We start from the raw sequence: 27,650 nt of genomic DNA, 5'->3' as shown, positions 1-27,650 counted from the left end.
AAGGCTTAATTCCAATTTAAACGACCGTTTCCATTGGACGTCTATGAATTGTAAAAGCGCCCCGACCCCTTAAACGGCGACGAGAAAAGCGACGGATTAAAATACGAGTTTAATGAAATTCGACTGAACGGGCGAACCTTTCCATGTCGTTCGTCAGGATACAACGATTCGATTTGTAATTCAACGATCGTTAAACGTAACGAGGATGATGTTGCGACAGTAAGTAGGTCATTGTTGTATGGCAGCCGGTGGCGTGGCGTCGCCGACTTTTTACCGTAAGTTCACCGGGTGACGTCAAAGGTGATTCCTCGAACGCAGGATATCGCGTTCACCGCGAACGTGACGCGTAGCACGTAATCTACTATCTGGGAAATGAGAAAAGAAACGTTCGATAGCTTTCGAATCTCTTTGCCTCTGTTTTTCTACAGCTTGCTTACGTGCGCGGATATAGATTTTTGGTTTGCTTTCGAGCGGATAATAAACATAAGTTGGGGGAAAAAAATTAACGTCGCGGAGAGCGGAACAAGCTTGAAGAGACAGCGATTAAACGAAATAACGTAAATAGATACCGATATTGTGTAAAGTTCGAGATTGGCAACGATTGGGATCGTTAACGTCACTCGCGTATGCTTGGAATACGTATCGAGAAATTTTCGTTCCCGTGTCACGGTAATTCAAATTCCGTTTACGGTACACTTTGGTGTTTCTAAATTTCATCGACGACGGTCCAGTCTTGCGGTCGTATCTTTTCTAGTCGTTTGCGTTAGAGCGCATCTTGAAACAACCTCGAAATAGAGAAAATACTCGAAACGTCGATCTTGACGACGTATTTCGAAGTCGTCGTTAGCTAACTTAAATAAATAGCGTATCTCTTATTACGGCTATTCTCCGAAACTGTCAAAGTTCGTTTACGCCATACTACCGTAAAATGTATATTTCTAGAGCAGAATAACGCGATAGTTCGTTGGAACGTTGGAACAAGCTATCGAAAGTACAAGTCGTATCGAACGCGATATCCGGCCGTATATAAGTAACATTCCGTAGTTTTGTACGTATTTTTGTTCTTCTTAGATGGAAACGCGAGCCATTTTGCATCGCTAATCGAAGGAAGGAGGAGAATACGAGAGACGGAATATGGAACACACGGATAGAGCATGGAGAGTGATTCGATGTTTACCGAATTCCTCGGTACATGCGTAATGTTCCATTTCTACTGGGCGAGACTAGAGGCGAGACTAGAGGCGGAAGAGAATGTTGGGCGAAGATGCACGTCGAGAAAGAGCGCGAGAAGGGGCGAAAGAGAGGTCGAAGGAGAGAAGGGAGGCGGAGGACCGTTATGCGGCGCGTTCGGCTTCGAAAGGTTCGTAACTTGTTCTTGTATTCCGCTACTCCGATCTCGATGATCCTACCGTGCGAGAAGTAGCGACAAGAGCAAGGTCGCGGTCAGCGTTACACCGTCTTTTAACCGGTCGCTCGTAATATATCGAAACCATAGATCTTCTAAATAGTTAGTGAATTGGTGTCAAGTTTGGTGACGGTTAAAGTTTGAGTTGTCGTTGAAAGAAGAGATTAAAAGTTCGAAACCTTTGCCGTTATAATGGACTGTGACGCGCTTGTGTTACGGGCTTCTTCGACGTTTGGACAATTGTTTCATACGGAAGTATTTAATCGTTCTCGTTCTATCGTTACGAAGAGCGCTGACCGACTCTTTAACCCGTTTTGCCGAACTTGTTTCGAAACGACCGGAAAAAGTTCGTTGTTTCCGAAATTATCGATTTAACTTTGAAATATATCTTTGCAGAGGTTTTTTAGTATATCGAGTACTCGAAAAATCAAAGCCGGAAGTGAAAAAAAGGAAGAAAAAGACGATGTAGTAACGAGAGAACTTCTTACGAAATCAGCGAATGAAGAAGGTCGGATAATTCGTAAATCGTCGAGACACATCGATCGCGATCAAAGACCAAAGACCAAAGACCAAAGTAAATTGTGAAATTACCGACTGCTGCGATCTTTTAAGAATTAGAAAGAATCGATCGACTTTCGATCGTAATGGGTAACGCGAAATTGCGCGGATGCTAGACGACCAAATATCGAAAGACCGCCGGTAGTCGATGCACGAAAGCGGTGACGCGACAAAAATCTTGTTTCTGGAGCACAAACTCGCAGGTGTATCGATTATGTAGAAGAAAAGAAGCTTCTAGATTCCACGCTATCTACCGTTCTTCGAGAAGTAGGTGAACAGGTACTGCTTTCCTTTTCAAACTCGTCAAAGCTTTATCAACTTGCTGAGGTTTAAAATTTTCATACACGGTACAATTATCCAGCATAATAATGGTAATCGGTGTATCACGTACGAACGGCAAACGACCATTCTGCGTGAAAAATAACCGAAGAGCGTAGGAGTAGATTTTTATTCGAGGATGTCCGGGTCTATCAACCTCTTTGAGGATGCCCTCGTTGGACCTCGAGCATTTAGGAATAACTCAGAATACAAAAGGCTCGAGGAACTTTGTTATACCACGCGGATCACAAAGATTCCTTCGGTGGATTTGACCTCGATTAGCACGTGGTTTGTACAATTTAACCGAGTGTTAATTCCGAGCGAACGGATCGTCCGAGTTTCCAATTCATAGGTCCTGTTAACGATCGTGTAACTTTGATCAAACGCTATTGGGACAAACGAATAATCGGTCGTTGACTGACCGGCTAATCGAAGACAAACGCGTACCTATATCTCGAAAGCTGCTTTTTCGTTATCGAAGAAATTCTCAAAACACGTTCGTGTCGTCGGTTTCACCGTTTTCGCGAAATTTTGCGCACGATCGCGCTATGTTTCGACAATAGGGTGTACGTGAGGATTTCCGCCACCGCACTGACCGCGTTAATGCAGAATTACTTAACAGCTGAAAGTTTCACGTGTCATTGATATTCCTCTCGTACGCGCTCGATCCACGTGCGTAGTTGCCTCGCACTTTTCTTCGACCGATTTCTACGCGGCTGTGGATTGACTTCGATTCGGCAGTATCGGGGGACAGGTTGACCAAGCCGGTCATCCCTCCGAATAATCGCGAGAATACAGTCGCGATTCTGTAGCGGTCGTTTCGTCGATAACAAATACCGTGTTCGAAAATCGCGATACCGACGCGAGTAGGTTGGATTTTTTATTCATCTTTAATTAAACGGTAGAAAATTAGCAGTAAATTGATCGATGAAACTTATCCGAAAGTGATAGTTACTAAGCGTACCGTAGATCTGAAAGCAACTTTGTAGATAAATAGAAAAACGAGCGATAGCGTTGAATAAATCTGGTTTGATATTTAGATCGAAGTCGTAGCGACTCGATAAATTATGAAATATTTAGAAACGAGGTTTGCCTTTTCACCTAAATACAGAAACGAACTAACTTGCTGACGATTTAACGTCGCGAAACTTGGTGTTACAGACGATCGATAGAACATGGGCATCGAAAGCGTTTTAACGGGAGGTCTGACCTCCGCATCGAGCGGATTATCGTGGTTCTTCCCGGTGCTCGCAGCGGCTCTCGTCTACTTCGAATACGAAGTGATGGACAACGAAGCGCCACCGATTAATATACCTTCGGAAGTACTGCTGCCATCGTACGACTTTATCGTTATCGGATCTGGTTCCGCGGGTATGTTTTTCCTGATCGATCGATATTACATTTTTTTATTCCGACTCTTTTTACGTTTACAGCCATCGGAACATAAAAGTCTAGATACCTAAAATAAAAAACGTTAGCTCGAGGAATTTTGTTGACACGTTAAGACACATATCGTTAAACCGTGATACGGTTTATTCGCTTTCCTTAGCGAAGAAAATATTACGATTCTTGTTGAATTTTTATTTAAAAAAACAAGCAATAAAAAGTATCTATATGGAAGCATAAAAATGGTAGGATTAACATCGTATTAACATCAACGATGTGCTGGTATTTCGTTGGCGTTGGAAAAATTAGAGATTCCGTTAATTCTGATGTAATTTTATCCACCGATTTTTGTTTAAATTTCTTTCAGAGGTACATCGACGATAGTTGTATCGATATGCAAAAATAAATTAATAACGTAGTGGCAAAATGTATTTTTAGTTTCTTTGGTAAGACAGATGCGCAAAATTTGATAAGTGTACGTAGATTTGCAATAAAAATGGCTATTTTCTAGGAATTCTCGGTCAGTCAGAAAGATGAAATAAAAATTAAACGTTATTATCGTTTCGTAATAAATGCTAATACGATGACGCGATTAACGCTTCAAATTTGAATTAAAAGCCACGTTTAAAGATCTTTTCCTGCGATTGAAACTCGAATCTTTAACGCGATGTTAAACTCTTTTCACTTTGTCCTCTAACTTTCCAGTTTACATTTTTACGAAAGCTTCCTCGATCCACGTTCTTCCACTTCCTGCAAGATCTTGCATTTCACGGGTGACAGGTTCTTATCCGGTCCACGGTCTACAGCTTCGTCGTTCTTGTTTCAGGAAGTGCTTCGCGAGTTTAACGGCATTTCGTTCATTTTCTTTATATTTTCTTAGCGTCTCCTGATAGATTTCGATCGCGTTTCTTAGCGTTTCGAATATACCTTCGAGGAATTAGTTTCCTTTAACGATATCTCGATTCTATTCATGCTATTTCATCGCTCTCTAACGGAACTTGGATCGTTGAATCGTTGTCCGATCCTTCAACGATCGTGGAAGCTTCTTTCGAACAACCTCCCTAACGAGATTCGAATTTACGTAATTTATTATTTTTCAAACGTACGTCTCGCGTAAATTATCTTCGTTAACTAGGCTCGCGGCACGATTCCATTTTGTAAATCTTTGTTAAGTTCTCGTAAACTTTGGTTGCAGGAGCCGTGGTAGCGAGTCGCCTGTCGGAAATAGAAAATTGGAACGTGCTTCTTCTAGAAGCTGGTGGCGATGAAACGGAAATCTCCGATGTTCCTCTTCTCGCCGGTTATCTGCAGCTCAGTCAATTAGACTGGCAGTACAAAACGGAACCCAACGGAGAAGCCTGTTTAGGTAAACGATATAATGCCAGATTGATTATTTCAAGTTAGCAGATTTTTTAATCTATTACGTTTAAAACTGCGGTTCTTTATGTATTCTCGCACGATTGAAATGACCAAGGATGCAAAGGTTCACAGAATGCGAATGTAATATGCAGAAATATATAAAATATTCAAAATAGAGTACGTATTATAACGTTTGTTAGACCAACGAACGAATCTGATTTAGTTTCAATTTCTTTAATTACGTCCTTGCGAATATAAAAATACATAAATATCCGCAGTGTGATTCATCTACGGACAATTGTAAGAACGATCGTCGAGATATCTTGGAAAATTTATATTCCATATATCGCTTTCTCATTTTCTTTTTTTTTTTTTTTGCAACCACAGCGATGGAGGACCGCCGCTGTAACTGGCCACGTGGAAAAGTGATCGGAGGCAGCAGCGTGCTCAACTACATGCTCTATCTTCGCGGCAACAAAAAAGACTATGACATATGGGAGCAGCTAGGCAATCCAGGTTGGTCTGCCAGGGATGTTCTCTATTATTTCAAAAAATCGGAGGACAATCAAAATCCCTATTTGGCCCGAACGCCGTATCATTCGACCGGCGGTTACCTAACCGTTCAAGAAGCACCATGGCACACCCCGTTGGCCGCGGCGTTCGTTCAAGCGGGCCAAGAAATGGGCTACGAGAACAGAGATATTAACGGGGAACATCAAACCGGCTTTATGATCGCTCAGGGAACCATCAGACGCGGGAGTCGATGCTCCACGGCGAAGGCCTTCCTGCGACCAGCCAGGCTGCGCAAGAACTTACACGTCGCTATGCACGCGCAGGTTACCAAGATTTTAATAGATGCGAAATCGAGGAGGACTTACGGCGTGGAATTCGTCAGGGACGACAAGATGTTCCGTATTCGTGCTAAAAAGGAAGTGATCGTTTCCGGAGGTGCTATCAATAGCCCTCAATTGCTGATGTTGTCGGGAATCGGACCTAGAGATCACCTACTACGACTCGGGATACCGGTGATTCAGGATTTAAAAGTGGGAGAGAATCTGCAAGACCATGTCGGTTTGGGAGGTTTGACGTTCATGGTGAATCAACAGGTTTCGATGGTGGAGAAGAGGTTGCACAGCGTTCAAGCTGTGATGCAGTACGCCGTTTTTGGAGACGGTCCTTTAACCGTTTTAGGCGGTGTCGAAGGCCTAGGCTTCGTCAATACGAAGTACGTGAACGCCTCGGACGATTTCCCGGACATAGAACTTCATTTCGTATCAGGATCGACGAACTCCGACGGTGGTAGGCAGATCAGAAAGGTTCACGGATTGACGAAAAGATTCTACGACGCTGTATTCGGGTCCATTAGCGATAAGGACGTGTGGAGCGTGATTCCTATGCTTTTAAGGCCAAAAAGCAAAGGCGTTATCAAGCTTCGAAGTAAAAATCCTTTCGACCATCCTTTGATTTACCCGAACTACTTCAAAGAGCCGGAAGATATCGCGACGCTGGTCGAAGGAGTTAAAATAGCAATCGCCCTGAGTAGAACCGCTTCGTTCAGACGCTTCGGAAGCGAACTAAATTCGAAACAATTTCCTGGCTGCAAACACATTCCTATGTACAGCGATCCGTACTGGGAATGTATGATCAGGCACTATTCCGCCACCATCTATCATCCTGTGGGCACTTGCAAGATGGGTCCTTACTGGGACCCCGAGGCTGTGGTAGATCCTCAGCTTCGAGTTTACGGAGTTACCGGACTCAGAGTAATCGACGCGTCTATAATGCCAAATCTAGTTAGCGGTAACACCAATGCACCGATCATCATGATCGGAGAGAAGGGTTCCGACATGATAAAAGAATTCTGGTTGAAGAGAAGGGGCCGAGGGTGAACATCGCAATTCTTGTAAACCAATTTTAAGCGATCGTTGGTGATACGTGATAAAAACGTTACTTTGAACCGTGTGTATCCTTGTATAGCTACGGTACAGAGATATAAACCGAATGTCAGGAGATGTAAATTAATAAATTGACCTCGTCGTTGATTTAACGCGCGAATAAAACAATTACTACAACTGCGTCGACGGTGGTACAAAATTACGCCAAGTTGTCAAGTACATGTAACGGATAAGTATCGACGCACGTTTTGCTGCTAAAGTAACGATATTCGTTGATCTTTCCTAACGAACTTGTACCATTTATGTATAGCGAAAGTTAGTATAGCGGCATTCTATTTATTCCTCGAGTAATCGAGAGACAAACCTCGAGAATCGTACAGCGATTGGACCTCTGGTTTTTCGTTCGTGCGTTATCGTATCGTTATTGTAATTCAAAGAGTAAGCAAAGCGGCACAAAGGACGACAAAAGCGTACAAATAACAAAATCGTCGAAAGGAAAAGAGTTATTAAAGACTTTGGTTACTCTCTTTTGAAATTGTCCTTGCTTTGATTTTTAAATGTACATAGTTTGCAATATACCTGATAGAACGTGGCCAATTTTTTGAACGGCGCGGCAAAATGTAAATTTTTCTTCTTAGGTATAGATTTATCATATTGACGCGAATAAAAGAAATCGAATTCTTGTTGCTTCTTTCATAAATAATACGAATCATTTCCTTGTCCAGTTGTTTTCATTGTCGAAATGATCTTTGTACAGAGTTCCTTCCCGTCTCCCGTTCTAGATATTAGACAGAACACGATACGAAAACATAATTAAATGGAATACAACGGTTCGGAGTATCGATGACAACGGTTGAGAATTTGTCTTTCCAGATGTTTGTATATTTCTAACAAACTCGACGATGTACTTGACCGATAGAACACACAGAAGTTGTACGTCTTTAAAATATAGGCTAGCGTATTTAAAATAGCGGCTAGCAACGGTAAAGTGAAGTTTTCTTTATCACCGTGCTCCGGACTGCTTCCGGAACGCCTTCGGACGTAATGTTCCAAAACTGATCTAAAAATACCGTGGAAATCGATATTCTTGCGTCGAGGACCAGGCCATACGTAACGATACATTTCCTTTCAATCTCATTGGGAGTGATTCGATCGAATTAGTTCTATCTTTTAAGCAAATATATGATCTCTTATAAAGAAGAGATTGGAAAATTAATTTTTATTTTTGACGACGATCGATCAGCGTGCGTCCTGCGTAAAACCCTCTAGTTTCGAACATTCGGAGAAGATATCAGATATCAGATGTCAGACGCTTGTCAACGTTCAACCAGTTCAGACATTCTCGTATGACGCAGACATTGTTCGACTATCGGATACTTCGGACATCCTTCGATCTTCGTACGAGGCAGATGATCTTAAATATTTACATTTTCAAGGTACTCGTCGATCGGATATTCGCGATATTTATAAATATTCGATTCGACTTTGGTTATTTTCTTTACGTCGATTCTTTACACGTTCGTACATCGTAGCTGATAACTTTGGTTATTACTTATTAGCATAACGTTCGTATCGACGCTGATTAGCGGATTACCGGAGATTGACACGTTCTTGCGGTCTTTACGTGTATTCGCGGTGTACACCGCTTAACGCTAATGTTAGTCGCATGTCTTATTTCAATATTTATATCTCGATAGCGAACGAAGCGAGAAACACGAGCTCTTAGCCACGTGATTTATGAACGTTTCAATGTCAGATTATATATTATTATTAAAAAAAGAAAAAAAAACAGATTTTCATATATATCTATCGGTCATATTTTTCCAGATATTGTGCGTTAGGGTTAAACCGGATGCACTTTATGTATGTATGTAGCGTGCAAAATTCTTAAGCTATCTGAAAATGCATACTTTGAAATTCCGATAACTGAGATGTACGTATTTCTAACGTCGTTTCTTATCACCAGTTACCCGTAACTGATAATCACGATTCTATTTCTTCTCATATTCACAAAGCGCAATCGGTCGACGAAATTTTAATCGATTAGGTATATCGACGTCGTTGATTATTTCCGACGTTTCAGTTACGTCGATTACGCACACGTATTTCGCATCCACTTTGTCGAACGATGCAAATGTCGTACTCGTATGTCTGAAAGCAATCGAAAAACAGCTGATTCTGCGATTCGTAACAATAGCGCGATGTCCCACGGTTTTGCATAGGCAATTTGTTCTCGAGCTTTGTCGGAATACCATCGTATCGTCATTCTGAGTGTGCGTGTAATATATAATTTTTGCCTATATAACATATAATAAAAGATTCGTCTAACTATAATACATTTCGTTACAAGTCGGTGTAGTTACAATATTTCGCGTTTAAATAGGAAATAGCGCGAGAATCGTAGGACGGATTCGATTAAAGTATCGTACAAATTTTTCGGTACTGTTTTATAACGATTTGCGTTTATTTTCATTTTCAGCTTCGAGCAACGATGTGAAAGATTCGAACGATATGTCGGTAAGAACGAAATTTATCGATTCGTTGTCTTTAGGTATACGATTGGATATCAACAAGGAGATAAAAATAATTGTTAAAAAAAAAATAAACGACAAACAAGGTACGCTTTCAGTTATATAACCTCGCCAAAAAAGTATATTCGAGACGTTGAGTCATTTAGATTTATGACAAACGAAATGTTTCGAATTGTTTAAGAAACGACCGAGCTTGCGAAAGCGTAACTTGCTTTGAAATTGTCGTTATTTGTTTGGCTTAAGCGACATAAAATCTTTCGTCGAAAGTCAATACAAATTACACGTACGTACATTGAATGAAACATCAGCCGATCACGTATTGCCGCGAATGTTTCGGAATTTAAAACATTATCGAATTAATATAAGCACAGTTGCGCAGAGGACAGCTCGATAGCATCAACGGATATTTTAGCGAAGGGTAACAGTCCGTGAAACACGTTTATTATAGTATAGTACGATCGAAGTACCAAAAACTTGGGAAAAAAGTAGCATAAGAAGATCGTTGTTCGAGGAAATTCTTCCTGGAGGATCACCGATCGTTTGTTATCGATCGATCGAGAAGAAAGAAAGAGAAAAAGAAAGAGGAAAAAATGTCGAGCGTCAGCAGAATGTCCACGATAAGGATCGCGATGTCGTACGGACCCGAACTGAGTTTCCTGGTGCTCCTTCGTATGCTGATTGGCATGTACAGGCCGGATATCGTGAGTCGCGAGACCAGGGTGAAGCCGACGACTTTATCGGATCTTCGAAACAGCTACGATTTTATTATAATCGGAGGTGGCACGGCTGGCTCGGTGTTGGCGAATCGTTTGTCGGAAAACGAAAATTGGACGGTGCTGTTGTTGGAGGCTGGCGTTGACGAAAACGATTTGTCCGACATACCGATTCTGTTCCCGATTCTTCAGCTCACCTCGATGGACTGGCAGTTCAAGACGGAACCGTCGAATAATTATTGCAAAGCGATGAAAGCTAACGCGTGCAATTGGCCACGCGGCAAGGTACTATTTTCCAATGACATTTATTATTGTTTATTATTATTACGATCATGGATGCATAATGTATGAATGTGCTCGTTATAAATATATATATGCACTTACGTAACATCTTGATCAAGGATTTGCTCTATCCGATGTTAGTTTCTCCACATAAATCAAGTTACGTCGGCACGAATGATTTCGAATATTTTTCATTCTCACGAGCGCGATATAGGTGTGACGATTGCTGTTACTTTTTTTTTAACAGGGGATATTCACATAATATATTTGTGTAGCCAAACTTTTTTTTGCGTCAAACTTTGTTTAAACTTGTAGAAATTTTATTCAACGCGCGTATCGATATCGTTCGCTATACTATAGGTACTCGGAGGAAGTAGCGTGCTGAACGCGATGATCTACGTCCGTGGCAACAAGAAAGATTACGACAATTGGCGGGATATGGGTAATCCAGGATGGGACTACGAGAGCGTATTGCCTTATTTTAAGAAATCCGAGGACATGAGGATCGAAGAATACCAAGATTCCCCTTATCATCGAACCGGTGGATATCTGACCGTCGAATACTTTAATTATCATTCGTCCGTGACCGATTATCTGATACAAGCGGGAACGGAAATGGGCTACGACATCGTGGATGTGAATGGACCTACGCAAACCGGATTCTCCTTCTCTCATGGGACGGTGAAAGATGGTCTGCGATGTAGTACCGCGAAAGCTTTTCTTCGATCGGCTTCCCAGCGAAAAAATTTGCATATCAGTACGAGATCGATGGTAGAGAAGATTTTGGTGAGCCAAGGCGAGTTATTAAACGTTAGCTCTTCCCATTGTTTTATCGTAGTTTTGTTTAAAATCGTAAAGCTTGGAATTGTTATTATCGAAGACGAGGACCACGAGAGACGATCAATCGGCGGATGTTGATTTTCAGATGAAAATGGAAAAACTGCTTACGGCGTGCAATTTCAAGTAGGATCCAAGCTCAGGACGGTGAAAGCCAGTCGCGAGGTAATTCTATCGGCTGGCGCGATACAATCGCCGCAATTGCTCATGTTGTCTGGAATCGGCCCCAGGGATCATTTGGAACAACTCGATATTCCCGTGGTCCACGAAGCTGCCGGCGTCGGTAGAAATCTTCAGGATCACGTCGGGATCGGTGGATTGAATTACTTGGTGACCAAACCGGCGAACATCACGGATCCAGCATCTTTCAGTTTTAACTTGATGAGGTCCGTCAATGCCCATACGCTCAATTTGTTCGTCAAAGAACGTACCGGGCCGTTGTACGCGAATAACGTGGGCGAGGCTCTAGGTTTCATCAACACCAAGTGAGTATTTATTAACGTTAATTTGTAACGACGTTGCGAATTTTTGTGCAAACTTATTTGCACGAAACGAACGAGAGAAACCAGACTGAAATAAAAATTTGCTTTTATTTCATCTTTAAATTCGACGCATACGCGCGCATAAAAATTGCGATCGAAGATTTTTTCACGCCTGTTTGTCTATATTACGAATGTTTCCAGATATGCGAACAAGTCGGATGATTATCCCGATATACAGCTGTTCATCTCTTCAACGGCCGACAATGCGGACGGTGGTCTCTTTGGCAAGAGAGATTGCAACCTTATGGATGACTTTTATGCGCGTTTGTTCGAAAATATCCTGTACCAGGATTCGTACACGATCATGCCGCTACTGCTGCGACCTCGAAGCAGAGGATACATCAAGCTGCGCTCCAAGGACGTTAATCAGCATCCGATCATAGTGCCCAACTACTTCGACGATCCATACGATCTCGACGTTCTGGTAATAAACTGGTTTATTATTCCTTAAAAAATAAGTACAGCGAACCTTTGTCAAGCTAACAATAGCTGACTCGATCGATTTCGATGATACAGTGACGGAGAAACGAAAGCTTAAAATCGTGTGTACGAGTATCGGGTAAAATTTGCATTAAACACTTATGCTCCAAACTAGATTACTCGTCTATTCTTCGATACCATACGTTATATCGTACGTTTGTTTCTCTTGTCAATTATAACTCAGTTTGCTAAACTCGGATTAGTTTCATATTTCGAGCTTTCTTTTGGCCATCAACGACGGCGGCCATCGTCACTGTACAACGAGTTTCGTACCTTTTTGATCAATTTAAAGCAACGCTGAGAAATCGAATCTTCGAGAATTTAACAAATCGTGTATCTGTTAACGCGAACGGATGCAGGCAGAAGGCGCAAAGTTTATCTACGATATGTCGAAGACGAACACGATGAAGCAACTGAAAACTCAACCGAATCCAAACAGAGTTCCGGAGTGTTCGTCGTTCGGGTTCCCATCGCTGGATTATTGGCGTTGTTTCGCTCGATATTACACGCTAACTATTTACCACCCGAGCGGAACGTGTAAAATGGGACCCTCCACGGACAAAATGGCGGTGGTCGACGCCAGATTGAAGATGCACGGCGTAAATGGACTTCGAGTGATCGATACCTCGATCATGCCAACGATCACATCCGGCAATACGAACGCACCGACGATCATGATCGCCGAGAAAGCCGCTGACATGATCAAAGAGGATTGGAAGATTTAAGACACGGGTTCCCTTTTTCCTCCTCCAGATATACCGCCTATGAGCCATCGACGATGAATTTCAACGATGTTAACGTCTACTCGATGACGATTATGGCGATGTCATAACAGCGATAACGACGATGGCAATGACGATATAAGAAGAGGACAGCAATAAATATAGAATGAAAGTGTTATCCGTGACAATCTTCGATCGATATCGTCGACTTTCGACTCTTCTTTAAAACTTTAACTTTTACCAATTTTAGAAATTCGAAAAATCGATAGATATAGATTAGATAAATTTCCATCTTGGCACAAGAATCGCCGTTCTTTTCCATTCCTTCTACGCTTTCGACGAAGCTCTAGATTTCTCCAACACCGGATATCGACATGCGCGTTCACCGACCAACCAAATATCCGTGAATCTACAAAACGGTCGATGTACGCGATCCTCTGACATACGATCGCCGTTCGGAAGAGCTCCGATACCCGTTGGCTCTTTGTTCCATCACGCGACCGAGGCTACATGAACGCGATATGCTTCGTTTCCCCGGTAAAACTCGCGCGAAGAGAGAAAGAGGGAGAGAGAGAGAGAGAGAGAGAGAGAGATCAGCGAAAAGAACGTAATTAGGCTTTTATCCGTTAGGCGAATTTTGACCGATAATAATTAATTCGTGCGCTCGTTCCCTGTATATCGACCAGCCAACGCTTTCCACGCGTGACTGCTATCGCGAGATGAAATTTTATGCCACGTGAAAAGCACCGGTTCTCGATCGGCTGCCAAAGGTAACACGAATACGTTGATTATAGTCGGTCGTGGAGTTGAATGAATAACTGGATAACTTCAATCTTTTTCATCTCGTAGCACACGTGGTATTAAAATTCTGCTAAACTATTAGGCTGTACGAAATGTTTCTTTCGTTTTATCAGGAAATAATAGACGCACAATGTTTCTTGTTTTATATTAGTTTATTGAATTATGCACGAACATAGTAATAGAAATAGAACGAAATGGATCACACTTATATATTCAATAAAGTAATATAAAACAGAAATTATGAGACGAAAGAAACTTTTCGGACAACCTAAAAAAAAAAAAAATATATACATAATGATTTAAAAAGCTGCTGCCATCTTGCATTTCGACGATCTTTCGTTTACGTTTGCGATTAATACGAACCTTATTCTTATCTTTTTTATGTAGTTTACACGGATTTGACGACGATCCATCCAATACTAACGCACGCGTTGCCGCGGATGCACAACTATAGACAGAATTTACCATAGCGGTACGAACAGCGTTTTGCAAGTATTTCGAAAACTAAGACCGAGCGGCGGTAAGGCGCAAAAGGCAAAGTCGTTGAAAATGTTGATTTTTACAACGTTTTAAAAAATCACCGAGATCCAAGAAGGCGTCGGCTTTCTAAACAATTACCAAAATACATTATATTTGGTTCGAAACGTTGAGAGCAACGTTCACACCGAGCGGCTACTGTCGGTTTTTTATTTTACAATCTAAAAGAAAAAAGAATCGGTGTCTCTGACCAAGTAGTTAGGCGTTGCGCGTTTAAAAAAATTCTCGCCGCGCACCAATCGTTGCAGATTAGTAGATTAGTCGTAGATCGCGGTTCTAACGTTTAAAATTAGAAACGAGGGAAAGTGTAAGTGGCGTGGGTTTGGACGAGATACACCGTTTCGTTTCGAAGGATTCGATAGCTTTAGGTTCTCTCGCATTTACGACTATATCGCTTAAAGTTTATGTTTCTTTTAAATTGTCAGTCGAACTTACAGATATTACCGAGAGCAGCGAAGGGAAAGAAAGAAGGAAGAGAGGAACGAATCTATCGGTTTTTTAAAAGAACCGTATCGTTAATCCGTGTCATTTACATGCTGCTATCGACTACGTTTAACAGGCTGACTTTCATCGTCCGAGCCAATTCATTCGACGAGTAAAAGTCCGTGTCGGATACCGACCCGCGTGGATAATTCAACGATGAGAACTAAAGGGAATTTCGCGATCGACATCGCGTACGATACACTTATCGCACGAGTCTCAGCTTCGATAATTAGTTAATTGGCAAAGTGAATTGGATTCGAGGATACGACGATGCTTACGTAAGCGAAGTTTAAAGTAACAGTTTCAGAGATAGTGGATTATTCTTCGGAATTTCTCGAACGTTGCCGCGTGTATTGTAATTGGCGCAAAAAAGACATCAGGATAAACGAGCGTAATTTGATGCAGCATTTTTTTTTTGTTGGCAATAAAAAGGATATGGCGCAAAAATGAGAATTGCGCAACGAAGAACGACCGTCCATCGCTGAAACTCTTCCAACTAACGTCACATCTTAAAGTATTTCTCGATGCGAGAGCGGAGAAGAAAGGAAATCCGTTCAAAATCGAGGGAAAACAGTTGCGCCAGCGAGAATCGGATCGATTTAAAACGAAATCTCGATACAGTGGAATCGCATTTGTCCGAACTTTGTCGACGGACCATGTAACAGATTTACGTAACAGTCGCTCGCGTCGAGCGATAGAAACGATATAAGCGAATGCAATTAGCAAAAGCTAACTAAAATTTCGCTCGGATAAATGGAGTTCTACTGTATGACTTTGAAGAACGGTGGCAGGGCTGACGTTTCGAAACTTGACACAAGGAGTACTTTCACGCGAATGGGACGAATGGATTTTGCAATAGATTTCGTAGGATACGAATGTCTCGACTTTTCTAATTAAAGATTCGGTATATCTCTTTAGCGGATTAAGACGATATGCAAAATTATCGCCAGACAACGTATATATCGATCGGCAATTTCAGCGTCGAATCTTCGAAGTAGCTGCAAAATATTCTGTTACAAGACCAGTGAAAGCCTCCGTCCCGTTTTACGATCGCGTTCCATCGAAGCCTATAGACCGAACTCGCTTTTACACCCCTTTCGATACGATTCCAATGGTTTCGCAGAGGCTGGACGATCTCTCGAACTCGCCATCACCCAGACCGATCTAGGTAACTTTCGTTCGTGAAAACGGGCCGATATTTTCCAACGCGATACTCGGTCAATTAAGGTCCTACTTTCAGCAGGATCGGTGCAAGAGTGAAACCGCGAACAACCGAACGCGATTTAGTGATTCGCGGTCGGTCTGTCCGCGTCTATCGAACCGAACGATCGCTCGCACGTGCTTTCCTTCGGGACACGCGCACGTTTTGCTCGTTTTCTTGGCTCCCTCTTCCTTCTTATTCTTCGTGTCGTTGTCAGTTTCGCCGTTTAAACCGACTGAGGCGATCGTGTTCTCGGCGCGTGGCACATCTTTCTCACAGTGTAACGTTTGTAACGTGTATAGGCTACGCCGTTTATATAGGCTTTATATGTCACGAGAACATTTGAACAGTTGACACTCAAATCTTTCACGTACATATCGTATGTTTTATAGAAAACGTTTTGAAATTTCGTTAACATTGCGATGGGATACGACTGTATCGTTCTTTCATCGATACATCGATAAAATTCGGAACTGGTCTGAAGATCTATGTAGAAATAACACAAGATATTGTTGCACACGTGTATTTTGTATGAAAAATTAGTACAGCGTGAGACAACCGTCTTAGATGTACGATAAGTGTTAAAGATAGCCTTATTAAACGTGGAAATCCGCTAATACAAAGTATAATCGACTGTTTACAAATGTATTTATATCAGATTGGTTGGAAAATTTTGCCAATATAACCGTGGTAGTCTAATCTCGCGACATCGGTGTTAACGAAATCTCGACATGTTCCATATAACGCACGTAATATACTCGTTAAGATTATCTACGTGTGTTCGAATACTTTCGAGGGCCTGTGTGTAGATGACGACAGGCGAGATCGTGTCGAAGAAGATACGTTTAAGTTAACATAGAAGAAAGAATTTGAGGGTATCTCGCGTATTTTATCGTATTTTCTTCTCGTCGATTCTTTCTTCTTTTTATGTATTTCCTTGTCGGTCTAGTTTCTTTTTTTCTCCGATCTTATCGTCGGTCAGCTTTACGAATCGGTTCGCGGCGACGAGGATCGAGGACGGTTTGAAACGAACGGTCGGCGGATTCGAAGGACGAAAGCGAATATGCGATTCGTGCAAAATTGAAACGAGCTGTGATCGAAGCACAGGGACGAATGAGAGAACTGCGAAAAATGAGAACTGCGGTGTGGAGACACGAATCTGACGCCTAGTGAATTTGATCTGTAAGGATTTCGTTCGAATTTTCTTTCAGATTTAAGTTTTCAAATATTTTTCGCCATCGGTAGCATTACGATGCATTTTCCAAATCATCCCGATCGTCATCTCGCTTTCTCCTTCTACGCGAAAAGCAATGCGTCTTTCGACAGGCGAGTTTTGCTTAACCAAGCCTCGTAAATCCGGTTTGCGCGAATCGTTGTAAAACTTGTATAACTCCTAGAAAAGTTCGCTGCAACTACAGGAAGCAAAGGTTTGCGCACACATCGCGTAAATTTCTTTTATGTAATACTATTCTTTGTTAATCGGGGGAGAACTAAGAGACAACATACGTATTCCTCTGTTTGTGATTTGTGCCTCAATCGCCAAATTCGATTTTGCAAATACCTAATTAAAAGATACGTGCGTAGTTCGTTTAGAGGACGTTGCAATTGAAATTCAATAATAATTGGATATTTTTGTTAGTCGTAAGTAGTACGCCGATCGGAAGATGAAACTAAATGCGTTCGTCTTCCACGATCTTCGGTAGAAGTTGCGTGTGATGCACGTGTGTGCTACGTACGATACAAAAGAAAAAGTGCCATGTTTTCCGTTGTTTAGTAGCAGCAGAGGATTGCTTCAGTTTCGAAGAAACAAACGAAAACCGAACTTGCTGTTTGCATAATTAAATTGTATAATTAAATACAATGTCTTCGAATGACTCAGAATCGATTACCAGATAAAATATCGATCAATTTATCAACTTATATCGCAACATATTACGTGAGTTCCGACATATAGTCGATTTCAATTGATGTATTAAAAACAAACAGTAATAAGTGACATGTACTTGTAAATCGATTTATTTATCTGCGAGATATATAATCTTGCGAGACACGTAGCACGTAATTGAGAAATCTTCCGTTTTTACAAAAAATCTTCGATAGCCTAATTTTTACTAGCTTCTTAATCTATAATCGTTGTTTAGACGTGAACGATATGACATGTAAATCAATATGTTAAATCGTTTAATATAAACTTGATAAAATTAAATTAGATTTAAGCGAGATTGAAATAATTAATACGATTCGAATAATTATATTAAACGGAATTAAAAAAAAAACAGTTTAGTTGTGATTTTATGATACAGCGTATGTATAGTATATGTAAATCGCGTACGTTCTTACCGATGAAACGACAAACGAAAGGAAAAGCCGAGAACCGAAACGATATAGAACGGTATTTACGATTTAAATGGACCGATTAACGCAATACGCTCGCTCGAAGAATAAGATTTAATTGGATTAATTACAACGAAATATGTATTTGAGCGATATATCGGTACATTTTCTTATCTTTGTCTCAAATTGCTCGTTTCGTCGAGATTCCAATCAAAATCGGATTAAAAGTTGTACGAGATCCAGATGTGAGAAAAAATGAAGTTAACCGATAACGTAATTTATCCGCGATTTCGCTTACGTAGACGATAACCTATCTAATTTAAGCGTAAAAATACATATAAATGTCGCGTGGACGTTCAATTTCATTCTATACACGGAAAGAGTGTAGTGAACCTTTCTACATACCGCTCAGTGGTAAGTTCAATGTTTTTACATATTATCGTTTACTCTTAATCGCGTCTTTGTACATTTATATCTTTGCTCCGATTTTCGCTTCGAATCGATCGCAGTTTTGAAACCTTCGACCGAATTGGTACTTTCCTGTTACCGTAGAATGCTTCTTTCGTATATTTTGCGATCTTTCTCTCTTTTTTTTTTTTTTTTGTTTTGTTTTAATAAAGTTTTCCTATTTTTCTTGTCAACAAAAGCATGATTCATATCGTCTGCCTTTTTCTCTTTCACCCGACTTTCACCGACAATGGGAAAGAAAGGAGCGAATTATGCGCTTCCTTTCTATGTACCGTTCATCGATCAGAACGTTCGTTCTTAGATAATTCATATGTAAGAAGAACTTGTCGCGTCGTTAGAACTTTTTTCGCAGGAAATACCGCGAAAAATCAAAAGTCGAGCTACTTTTTTTTTTAATCGTTCGCGATCCAACTACTTACGTCGATCACGCTGAATTCTGGGTGCGCTAACTTCAGAACGCAACGCGTTGGTAACGTACCGCGAAGCTTTGAATTCGAAATCTCTACAACGACGCAAATACGTTGTATCTTTAATCGTACGGAAATTGCTGAAATCTTCGTCGAGAATAAATTTTCAAATCTTACGAAGAATCGTGTTTCAAAATCTTTCGTACGCCATCGTTTGAAACTTTCACGCGGTGTGCCTCGCTCTACTGCTTCTCCGTCCTGTCTTGGATGAGCCTCTCTTTGTGTCACTGCCGACCGAAAAGACTATCGTGCGAATATCATCGTTTAGATGTTTCGAATATCCTCTGCGCGCAGATGCAATAGGATATTATCTCGTATCGAAAGGGAGACTATTGCGCCGATAATTGCACGACGTCGTTGCTCGCCGATGGCACAATACCGATACTAACGTCGCGACTAATTTTTGAAAACTGTCACCGAGTTTCGCCAACCATTTGCTATTTGCCCGTCGATAAGACACGAATAGAACAATCGCATCGGTCGTGGGAAAGGAAAATGCAAAGTCTATAGGAACGAAAGCGCTGAACTAACGCAAAACTCGTTCACGTGGTAGGAGCCACCGTCCCTTCGGTCGATCCTCCGTACGGCCTTGTTTATCCGTCCTCCCTCTCGAAACACGTTTTTCAAGCGATTCTTTCGTGCCGTCCCCCGACTTCATTTCGCATGACGCATTCGAGCGGTTTACTGACTGGATGACGTCAGGCTCTTTCTCCGGAAGAGAGCGAGTGCCGATCTCCCTTCCAGTTCACGGTGCGTCGAGCCTCTTTAATTAGCCCGTCTAGTGTGGCCACGGCCGCGGCTCTTGCCCAACTGTACCCCGTCGCGTCGTCAAAATAGATGAATCGTTGCCGTTCTGCGTCAGGCTTTCACGCGGCGCGCCGCAGACTCACGACTGCTCCGTTCTTTCTCGGATGAAGCTCCTCTTTGTGTTGCTCCCGACCAAAAGGACTATCACGCGCGCGCGCGCTCCCTACTCGCTACAGCCGCCCAAATGTCTTCGAATTCTGCTCCACGAGCCACTATCGGCCTCCTCTACTGCGCGCCGCTTCCCTTTGGACGATTCTTCAGGTTTGTCTAACTCTCACATTACCATTCTTTCTTTCCTTCTCGTTATTTCTTTCCCGAAAAGTGAAATATTCTTTTTTTTTTCTATAGATCTCACGAGATAATCTCTCGCGTTTCGAAAACGAAGATTTACTTTTAGATCTTTTGTTCAAACGGAATAAAAGGGATTACGGTTCTTTTTTTCATTCGACCTAAGGGAGGGGGTGTCTTTTTTTTTAAAGTTCGTTTTTGAAGAAGACTCAGCCGAATCGAACATGTATTTTTTACGGCATTTTTTACGTTGTTAAAATCGAAACGAAAGAATGGAAAACGGAAGACGGATAAAGTAAACGAGAGAAACGACGCGGAACGTCTATAGAAATACACGGATCGAGAACATACTAATCTACTTTTATTCGAGAACATATTTTCTCCTTGCTTTGTGATTTACAACTAGCAATGGAAGAATATTCGCGCAGTAGGTTTGGCTTTAAATAGATAGAGGGATAATGTGTACTTGGATTCTATTTTATCCGAAGGTTGAGTGGGGCTGTTGAACGTCGTGGTGAAAGGGAAAGTGGGTATACGTGGTGAGCTTGCGATAGTTTAAAATTCAACGGGACAAATGGGAAATAATTGTGACGAACTTGATAAAGACACTTCCTGTACGAATTCTTCTTTTCTCAAAAATTCTTTATTTCGTTATGTTCGCTGTGTATGATAATGCGATAGAATATTTATTCGTTACCCTGAACGCTTCTAGCGATATACGTATGCAAATACCGCGGACGTATATTTTATTCATCGTCATTGTTAGTCAAATTTTACGAGTATCATTTTCCATATGCCGCGCATTTCTTGATACGCTATGAAAATTTATTCTAACAACGTTACCAGTTTTCACGGTATACCCGATACTATCCTCGCTGCTGGACCAACTTCCTCCGCGTTAACGGCGTTATCGTATCTCCCACGTGGCATCTGTTCCGCGCAAACGATTTTACCAAGCGTTATCAAACTCGCTTCCAAACCTCGCTCGTCATACGTTCCGTCAAAGACAAATTCTCGCGACTTTCGAAAGTCTGCTCACCACAATTTTGCACAAACCAGACACGATTAATTGCTCGTCAGCTGTCGGGACTTTCACACACAGAAAGCATATCGTGAGTCGATTCGAGCGTGCAAAAACCAGACCCGCGATCGCGTATGATTTATCCTCCGATGTGATTATACGATCTATCGGCTTTTGTCGATATGCTCTGCATCGCTTCGAACACAGTCGTAGTTGAAAGAAAGTTTAAAACTGCAACGCGAATACAGGCATTAGTAACTTTGTGTTAGATACTTTTTACCATGTTAGTTGGGATCGTCTATTTCAGGATATACAGTCGGAGAGGATAAGCGGATAGGTGGAGAAAGTGCGTGACAATAAAGTTAAAGTTAAACGTTCAACGAAATTTCATCGACACCTATTTCCGCTATCTGTCAGTTTATTTTTCCTCTCTGATCGCATGTTACGTGTATCGTCTACTCGTCGTTCTTGTAAAATACGGTTCCGTTTCCTAAAATTATCATAGAACGATGTGTTATAAATTATTTTTCGTCCGTCACTGTACGTACATACGTTGAAAACTTGGAATCGTTACAAAATCGATTCGAGTTGAACGCGCATCGCTGGCTGCAACGTTACGGATTGTTCTCTCGTTTCGAGATCGTCACTTTCACGCGAAATACCGTTTCGATGATCGTCGATCACCGGTCAGATTTTACAATTTTACAACCGTTATCTTCCTCGTTCGTACTCGCTAGCGCTTTATCATCGACGAAACAACTTCGATTCGACGACTCTTCGTTCGTGACGGCATCGATGAAACCGTAATTTGTTCAATTTCAACCGTATAGACTTTCACGCTGAAAGTTATTTCGCGTTTCACGCGATACTCGCAATTTTCGCTAACCGTGCGTTCGTCTTAGTTCATCGAGGAAAACGCTGAAATAACGCGTAAAAGTTGCGTAAGCGCCAACATCGGTATGAAAGAATTGCAAAAGAAGAAAATCGATTCGGCATAATCTTTCGAATGCCCGATAGATTTAAACGGTATCGAAGATTCTTCTAAAAGTTAGTCGACGCATCGACCGTGTGATTAAATTGCGTGAAAGATAAGCAACGTTTGAACGATACTAGCACGCTTTTGACTTAACTTCGGTACACGTGGGACATTCTTTACGCAAAGATAGATCGGATCGATGAAAACTATCGAGTTCGAACTGCCGGTACGCGTCAATTTCTTCGAAAGCGACATAAATGCAACCAAACGAAGAACCGTTCGAACAAGAAGCGTATTTTCTTTCAGGCGATCCAACGATGAACTACCAAATATTAACGCGTATCGATAAAATTAGTTTGAATTATACCGTTGGTAGTAATTGCCACGTTCTCCGTTGCGTTCCGCCGATTCTAAATTACACGCAAACTTAGCATTGACACATTGACTCGAATTCTGTTGCTTTCTGTTCGCAGGTGATACCGACCTCTAATTGGATAAAATGCGAGCGTACGTGCTGCTCTCGCTCCTGGTGCAATTGGCATTCGCGTTTCGACTCCCATTTCCGGTAAATAGAGCCGTCCCGATCGATCGATATCGGCGATTATCCCCAAAAGGAAACTCGAAAGCTCGCGACCCGTTGATACTGACAAACGATGTTCTAGTAGACAGCGGCGCGCCTTTCTTTTCGCGTATATTTCTCTTTCGATACGTATTTTTTTTCTCTGTATATCTTATCTCTATCTTATACTTCATGCAGTTTAATCCTCCATCGGTGATGGTGACTCGAAAGTCGGTCAGGTTTTATTTTCCTTGAAACTAGACTACCTATCGTAATTATCTCTAGTCGGAAGGGAGAAGTCGAACGAAGAACGATCGATCAGATCGATGTCGGCCGTAGTGGAAAGAAACGAGCTCCTATGGCAAATTTATAAACCAAACACCCTTGTACATGGCGATAATTATATTTTGGATGATCCTTCGAACCTGAGCATCGTCATGGCGATGCATAGGCCAGGCCACGAGCACGAGAATTCGAAAAATAATCTCGCCGTAGACGAAACATGTCCGATGCGATTCTAGATGCGGACGACTCGAGGAAATGTCCGATTTTCGCGAATTCTCGATACAATGTAAATAAAATTACTCCGCGCATGTTTAACGATACTTCGTTAATATCAACCGTGCTGCGACGATATCGCGATTAGAATACTCCTTTTCTCTTTCTCGAATGCAGAGTAGCTTTCGCTTCGCGATAATCTCGCGTTTAATCTTTGATTTACATCGATTCGTACGAAATTTACTTTTTCTTCGTCTATCTGCGAAGAACAGAGATACGAGCAAAGCGCAGTTAAATCACCAAGGCATACAAAAGTGAAAGTGATTTAATTAAAGACCTCGTTAACCAGTTTCAGGCTAGCCTATTGGATACGAGCAATGGAACATCGTGTTGTTCCTGCAGCTTCAAAGACACGTCGTATATGGCGTCCAAGTGCGGCGTGAAAACATCTTTCATGAGCTTGGTTGAGAAAATAATCGCGTCTACGTGCGACGTGTCGGATCCTTGCCACAGACTCGGCAAAGAGGAAGTGCCCAACGAATGGTAAAATCTTCGCGACTAATTTTATTCTACTTCTAAGTTCTTAATTCGTTAAACTTTCATTTTTTTCTACATTGTCTTGCAGCGATCGAATCCTTCCGGTAATTTAAACTTGTATGGAAACCCGAAGCAAGGGTTTATCGCACGTTTTAAGTTGTAAAATTAAATTGCAGTCGAATCGACGATAAAGTATTATTATTTTCCGAAATGCGACAGACGTGTTTTAGACCGTTGTTCGAGGTTCCGTTTAATTTATAAATTATCATCGATACGATCATCGAAAACGTAGGTTCGACTTTATCGTGGTCGGCGGCGGAGTAGCAGGGCCTGTAATTGCCAGGAGATTGAGCGACAATCCTTGGTGGAGGGTTCTGCTGATAGAAGCAGGACCGGAAGAACCGTCGATGACTTCTATTCCTGGACTCGCGGTTCACGCGGTCAATTCGTCTTTGGATTGGAATTTCAAAACGGAGCCAACAGAGCCCCATCCGACCGCGTGTTTAGGTAACCGATCTGCGTTCTTGTTCGAGGAAGTAACGAAATTCTATCCTTTCTAACTTTACGTATCACCGGCAGAAACCGGCGGAGTGTGCACTTGGCCGCGAGGGAAGATGATGTCCGGTACCGCCGGCATGTACGGAATGATGTATGCACGAGGGCATCCAGAGGTATACAACAGTTGGGCTCGAGCAGGCGCCACAGGTTGGTCCTACGACGAAATCGTCCACTACTTCGAACGCGCCGAAGATCCCGTAGATCAGTCGATATTATCCGACAAACCTAGAACCGTTGCCGTACCAGGTCCGATGAAGATTCGATTTTATCCTCATAAGCCAGCCTTCGCCGACGAAGTTCTGAAAGCTGCGGCCGAGCTGGGTTACAGAACGTCGAATTTGAAAGAATACAGGCAGACAGGCTTCATGGTGGCTCCCATGACGACCGACAATGGCGTACGAGGCACGACTTCGAGAAATTACTTGAGATCGGCATACGGTAGAACGAATCTAAGGGTGTTGATCAACGCCCAGGTGACGAAGGTTCTAACGAATCAGTGGCAGAGCAAAGCGTACGGCGTCGAACTGATCGATAAAGATGGATATAAGAGGATCGTGAAAGCTAACAAAGAAGTTATTTTAACGGCTGGAGCGATCGGCTCCCCTCACATTTTAATGAACTCCGGAATAGGACCCAAGGAGCATTTAACCAAATTAGGCATGAACGTGATCAAGGACCTGCCCGTAGGAAAGAATCTTCACAATCACGTGTCAGCTGCGATTCTCTTCAGTATTAAGGATACCGCGTACGAATCTATGAACATGAACAGCGTTAACGAATACTTGGAGACGAGAACCGGTCCGTTGAGCAGTACCGGATTGACCCAAGTGACGGCGTTTCTCGAGAGCAGCTACGCCGCTAACGGAATACCCGATATCCAGATATTCTTCGACGGATTCGCGCCAAATTGTCCAAGGACCGGACTCGAATTCGAGTGTTTGAACGGCGCGATTGGCTTATGCTCGGACAGAAGGCAGATCGTGGTCAGGCCGACGACTCTTACCGTGGAGAGCAGGGGATACATGAAGTTGCGTTCCGGCGACCCGATCGCACCACCTTTGATTTACCCCAACTACTTTACCCACACGAAGGATTTGAAGGTGTTGATCGAGGGTATTAGGAAGGCCATCGAGCTCACCAACACGCAGACTATGAAACAATGGGACTTTCGATTGGAACCTGTCGTTCATCCCCTTTGCACCAAGTAAGGACAGCGTTATACGGCAAGGCCCGTGATTCATGCAACGAACGTTCCCGTTAAAACCTCGAGGTCCCCCGTTCTCGAGAAAATAGAATTCGAATATGTCGATAAATTTTCAAATTCCACTTTCTCGAGAATCAGACGAACACATTTTATTCCACGTTCTTATATTATATTTATTCTACATCTCTGTTAGAATCGATCGAATTCAATTAACCGGTTAGAAATTTTGATTTTTGTTTTACTTTCAGCCATAAAATCCCCCTTACCGCATTCGTGCCATGAATTACGGACCACCCTGTATATTACGGATGAAAGTAAAACGTTCAAAGATATACGTCAATTCGCGTAATTGGTACTAACGTGAAATTCATTTGGTTCAGCTATCACTTCGCCACTGACGCGTATTGGGAGTGCTACGTGAGAGCGGCGACTGGACCGGAGAACCATCAATCGGGGACATGCAAACTAGGCGCGTACGACGACCCAACGGCCGTCGTCGATCCAGAGCTACGAGTACGTGGTATATCGAACATTCGAGTCGCGGACGCATCCGTGTTTCCGATCGTGCCAAACGGTAATCCCATCGCAGCGATCATGATGATCGCGGAAAAGGCGGCTGACATGATCGCGCATACATGGACGAAGATGTGAGAACTGGAAGATGCGTCGGAAAAGCTCGATGCCACGATTCTTTAATCTCGATTCTCCTGTCGTATGGTATTCCGCGCGATGTCCCGTTTCTTGCGAAACGTTCTTACGCGAGTGCTATCTTCCCAGAAGATATCAACGATGAAAATATTCCTTACCGAACATTGCTCACGTCACCACGATGCAACTTTTAAATCGATATAATTCGGTCAAGATTGGATTTGAGAAATTTTTAAGCCAACTTTAAAAGATGCGACGTACTATCTAATACATTTCTGTGCCATATATGACAGGATGAGTAACGACGAGTTTATCATTTCCAAGCAATCAATGTGCAACTATTACTCTGTATATAACGACAAGCAAATAATTTATGATCAGTGTCGAGCGATGCGAATATCTGTAGAATAGACTCGAGCCTATCTCGTGGACAATTTTTCAAATATGATAATTCAAATATATCTTTTACTCGATATTCCGTTTATTTCATTTCGGAAATTTTATTTATAGAAACGATTAGTCTTCTTTCTTGTCGAATAACGGTATATCTCGCACGGATACATGGCTTATTTCTACTTAGATGGCACATACACTTTGAAAAATCGACCGTTGATAAATTCAAAATACGTATCCGATATGTGCCAAAAACGAGTCAGCCTCGCCCGTTATTTACGCGATGTTATACGAGAGTCGTGTAGGAAGTAACGCCCGTTTTGAGATAACAACGACACAAATACATTTTAGAAAGATTTCTTGCTTTCCAACTTTCGTATATATACCAATTTATTTTTCAAAAAAAAACGCCAGTCTTATTCCAACACTTATCGAAACGTTCTACGAGTTTTTGTACGTCAGTTCGTATATCTATCGTCTTATGCAATTCTTTAAATCATCCATTCTTGCGAAGCATTATGGATCAAACATATTTTTCTCTGTAACGAGAGACGGCTGGCCTGAATGCTTACGATCACGTGCAGTTTCTCCGTCTCTATTGACTTCGCGCAACTACGCTCTTATTTAATAATTCATCCATGATTCTATTACCGTCAGCTGCTGTAATTCGGTGGTGAATTCCATTTGGAAGAATTTTTTCAGCCTTTGAAAAGCGTAAAAGCGCCGTAGGCAGGATTTTCAATTCGCATCGTCATTTTAAACGCGCGTAAACTATGCGATCTTCTATAAGCACATTCCATCGTTTTATGTCTTATATATGTAAACGAGCAGTACTTTCTGGA

General features: G+C 42.0%; 3 protein-coding genes across 8 annotated transcripts in view; 2 read left to right on the top strand and 1 right to left on the bottom strand.

Annotated features, from left to right (window-relative positions):
- LOC126917676 (flotillin-2) overlaps nt 1–27,650 on the bottom strand; it is an 87,622-nt gene that overhangs the window by 9,807 nt on the left and 50,165 nt on the right. The window lies entirely within an intron of this gene.
- On the top strand, nt 98–17,193 carry LOC126918129 (uncharacterized). Its single transcript, XM_050725781.1, has 10 exons — nt 98–2,242; nt 3,443–3,652; nt 4,863–5,033; nt 5,414–6,913; nt 9,401–9,538; nt 9,948–10,450; nt 10,808–11,243; nt 11,373–11,769; nt 11,968–12,250; nt 12,666–17,193. Exons 2-10 carry the CDS (start codon nt 3,457–3,459, stop codon nt 13,029–13,031), a joined length of 3,990 nt encoding a protein of 1,329 aa, XP_050581738.1. The 5' UTR covers nt 98–2,242; nt 3,443–3,456; the 3' UTR covers nt 13,032–17,193.
- On the top strand, nt 18,328–26,890 carry LOC126917661 (glucose dehydrogenase [FAD, quinone]-like). Of its 6 annotated transcripts, none has more exons than XM_050724795.1 (6): nt 18,328–18,798; nt 22,885–22,976; nt 23,818–24,011; nt 24,298–24,512; nt 24,585–25,767; nt 26,148–26,890. In XM_050724795.1, the coding sequence occupies exons 2-6, from the start codon at nt 22,911–22,913 to the stop codon at nt 26,416–26,418; spliced, it is 1,929 nt and encodes a 642-aa protein (XP_050580752.1). In that variant the 5' UTR covers nt 18,328–18,798; nt 22,885–22,910; the 3' UTR covers nt 26,419–26,890. The 6 variants fall into 6 exon arrangements, with proteins under 6 accessions (XP_050580752.1, XP_050580757.1, XP_050580751.1 ...); XM_050724794.1 differs by lacking the exon at nt 18,328–18,798 and adding an exon at nt 20,055–20,387; XM_050724797.1 differs by lacking the exon at nt 18,328–18,798 and adding an exon at nt 21,379–21,526.

The sequence above is a fragment of the Bombus affinis genome, chromosome 6 (genome assembly GCF_024516045.1).
Source record: "Bombus affinis isolate iyBomAffi1 chromosome 6, iyBomAffi1.2, whole genome shotgun sequence".
Taxonomy (NCBI): domain Eukaryota; kingdom Metazoa; phylum Arthropoda; class Insecta; order Hymenoptera; family Apidae; genus Bombus; species Bombus affinis.
The sequence above is the reverse complement of the archived record's forward strand: the minus strand, read 5'-3'. Positions and strand labels throughout refer to the sequence as shown.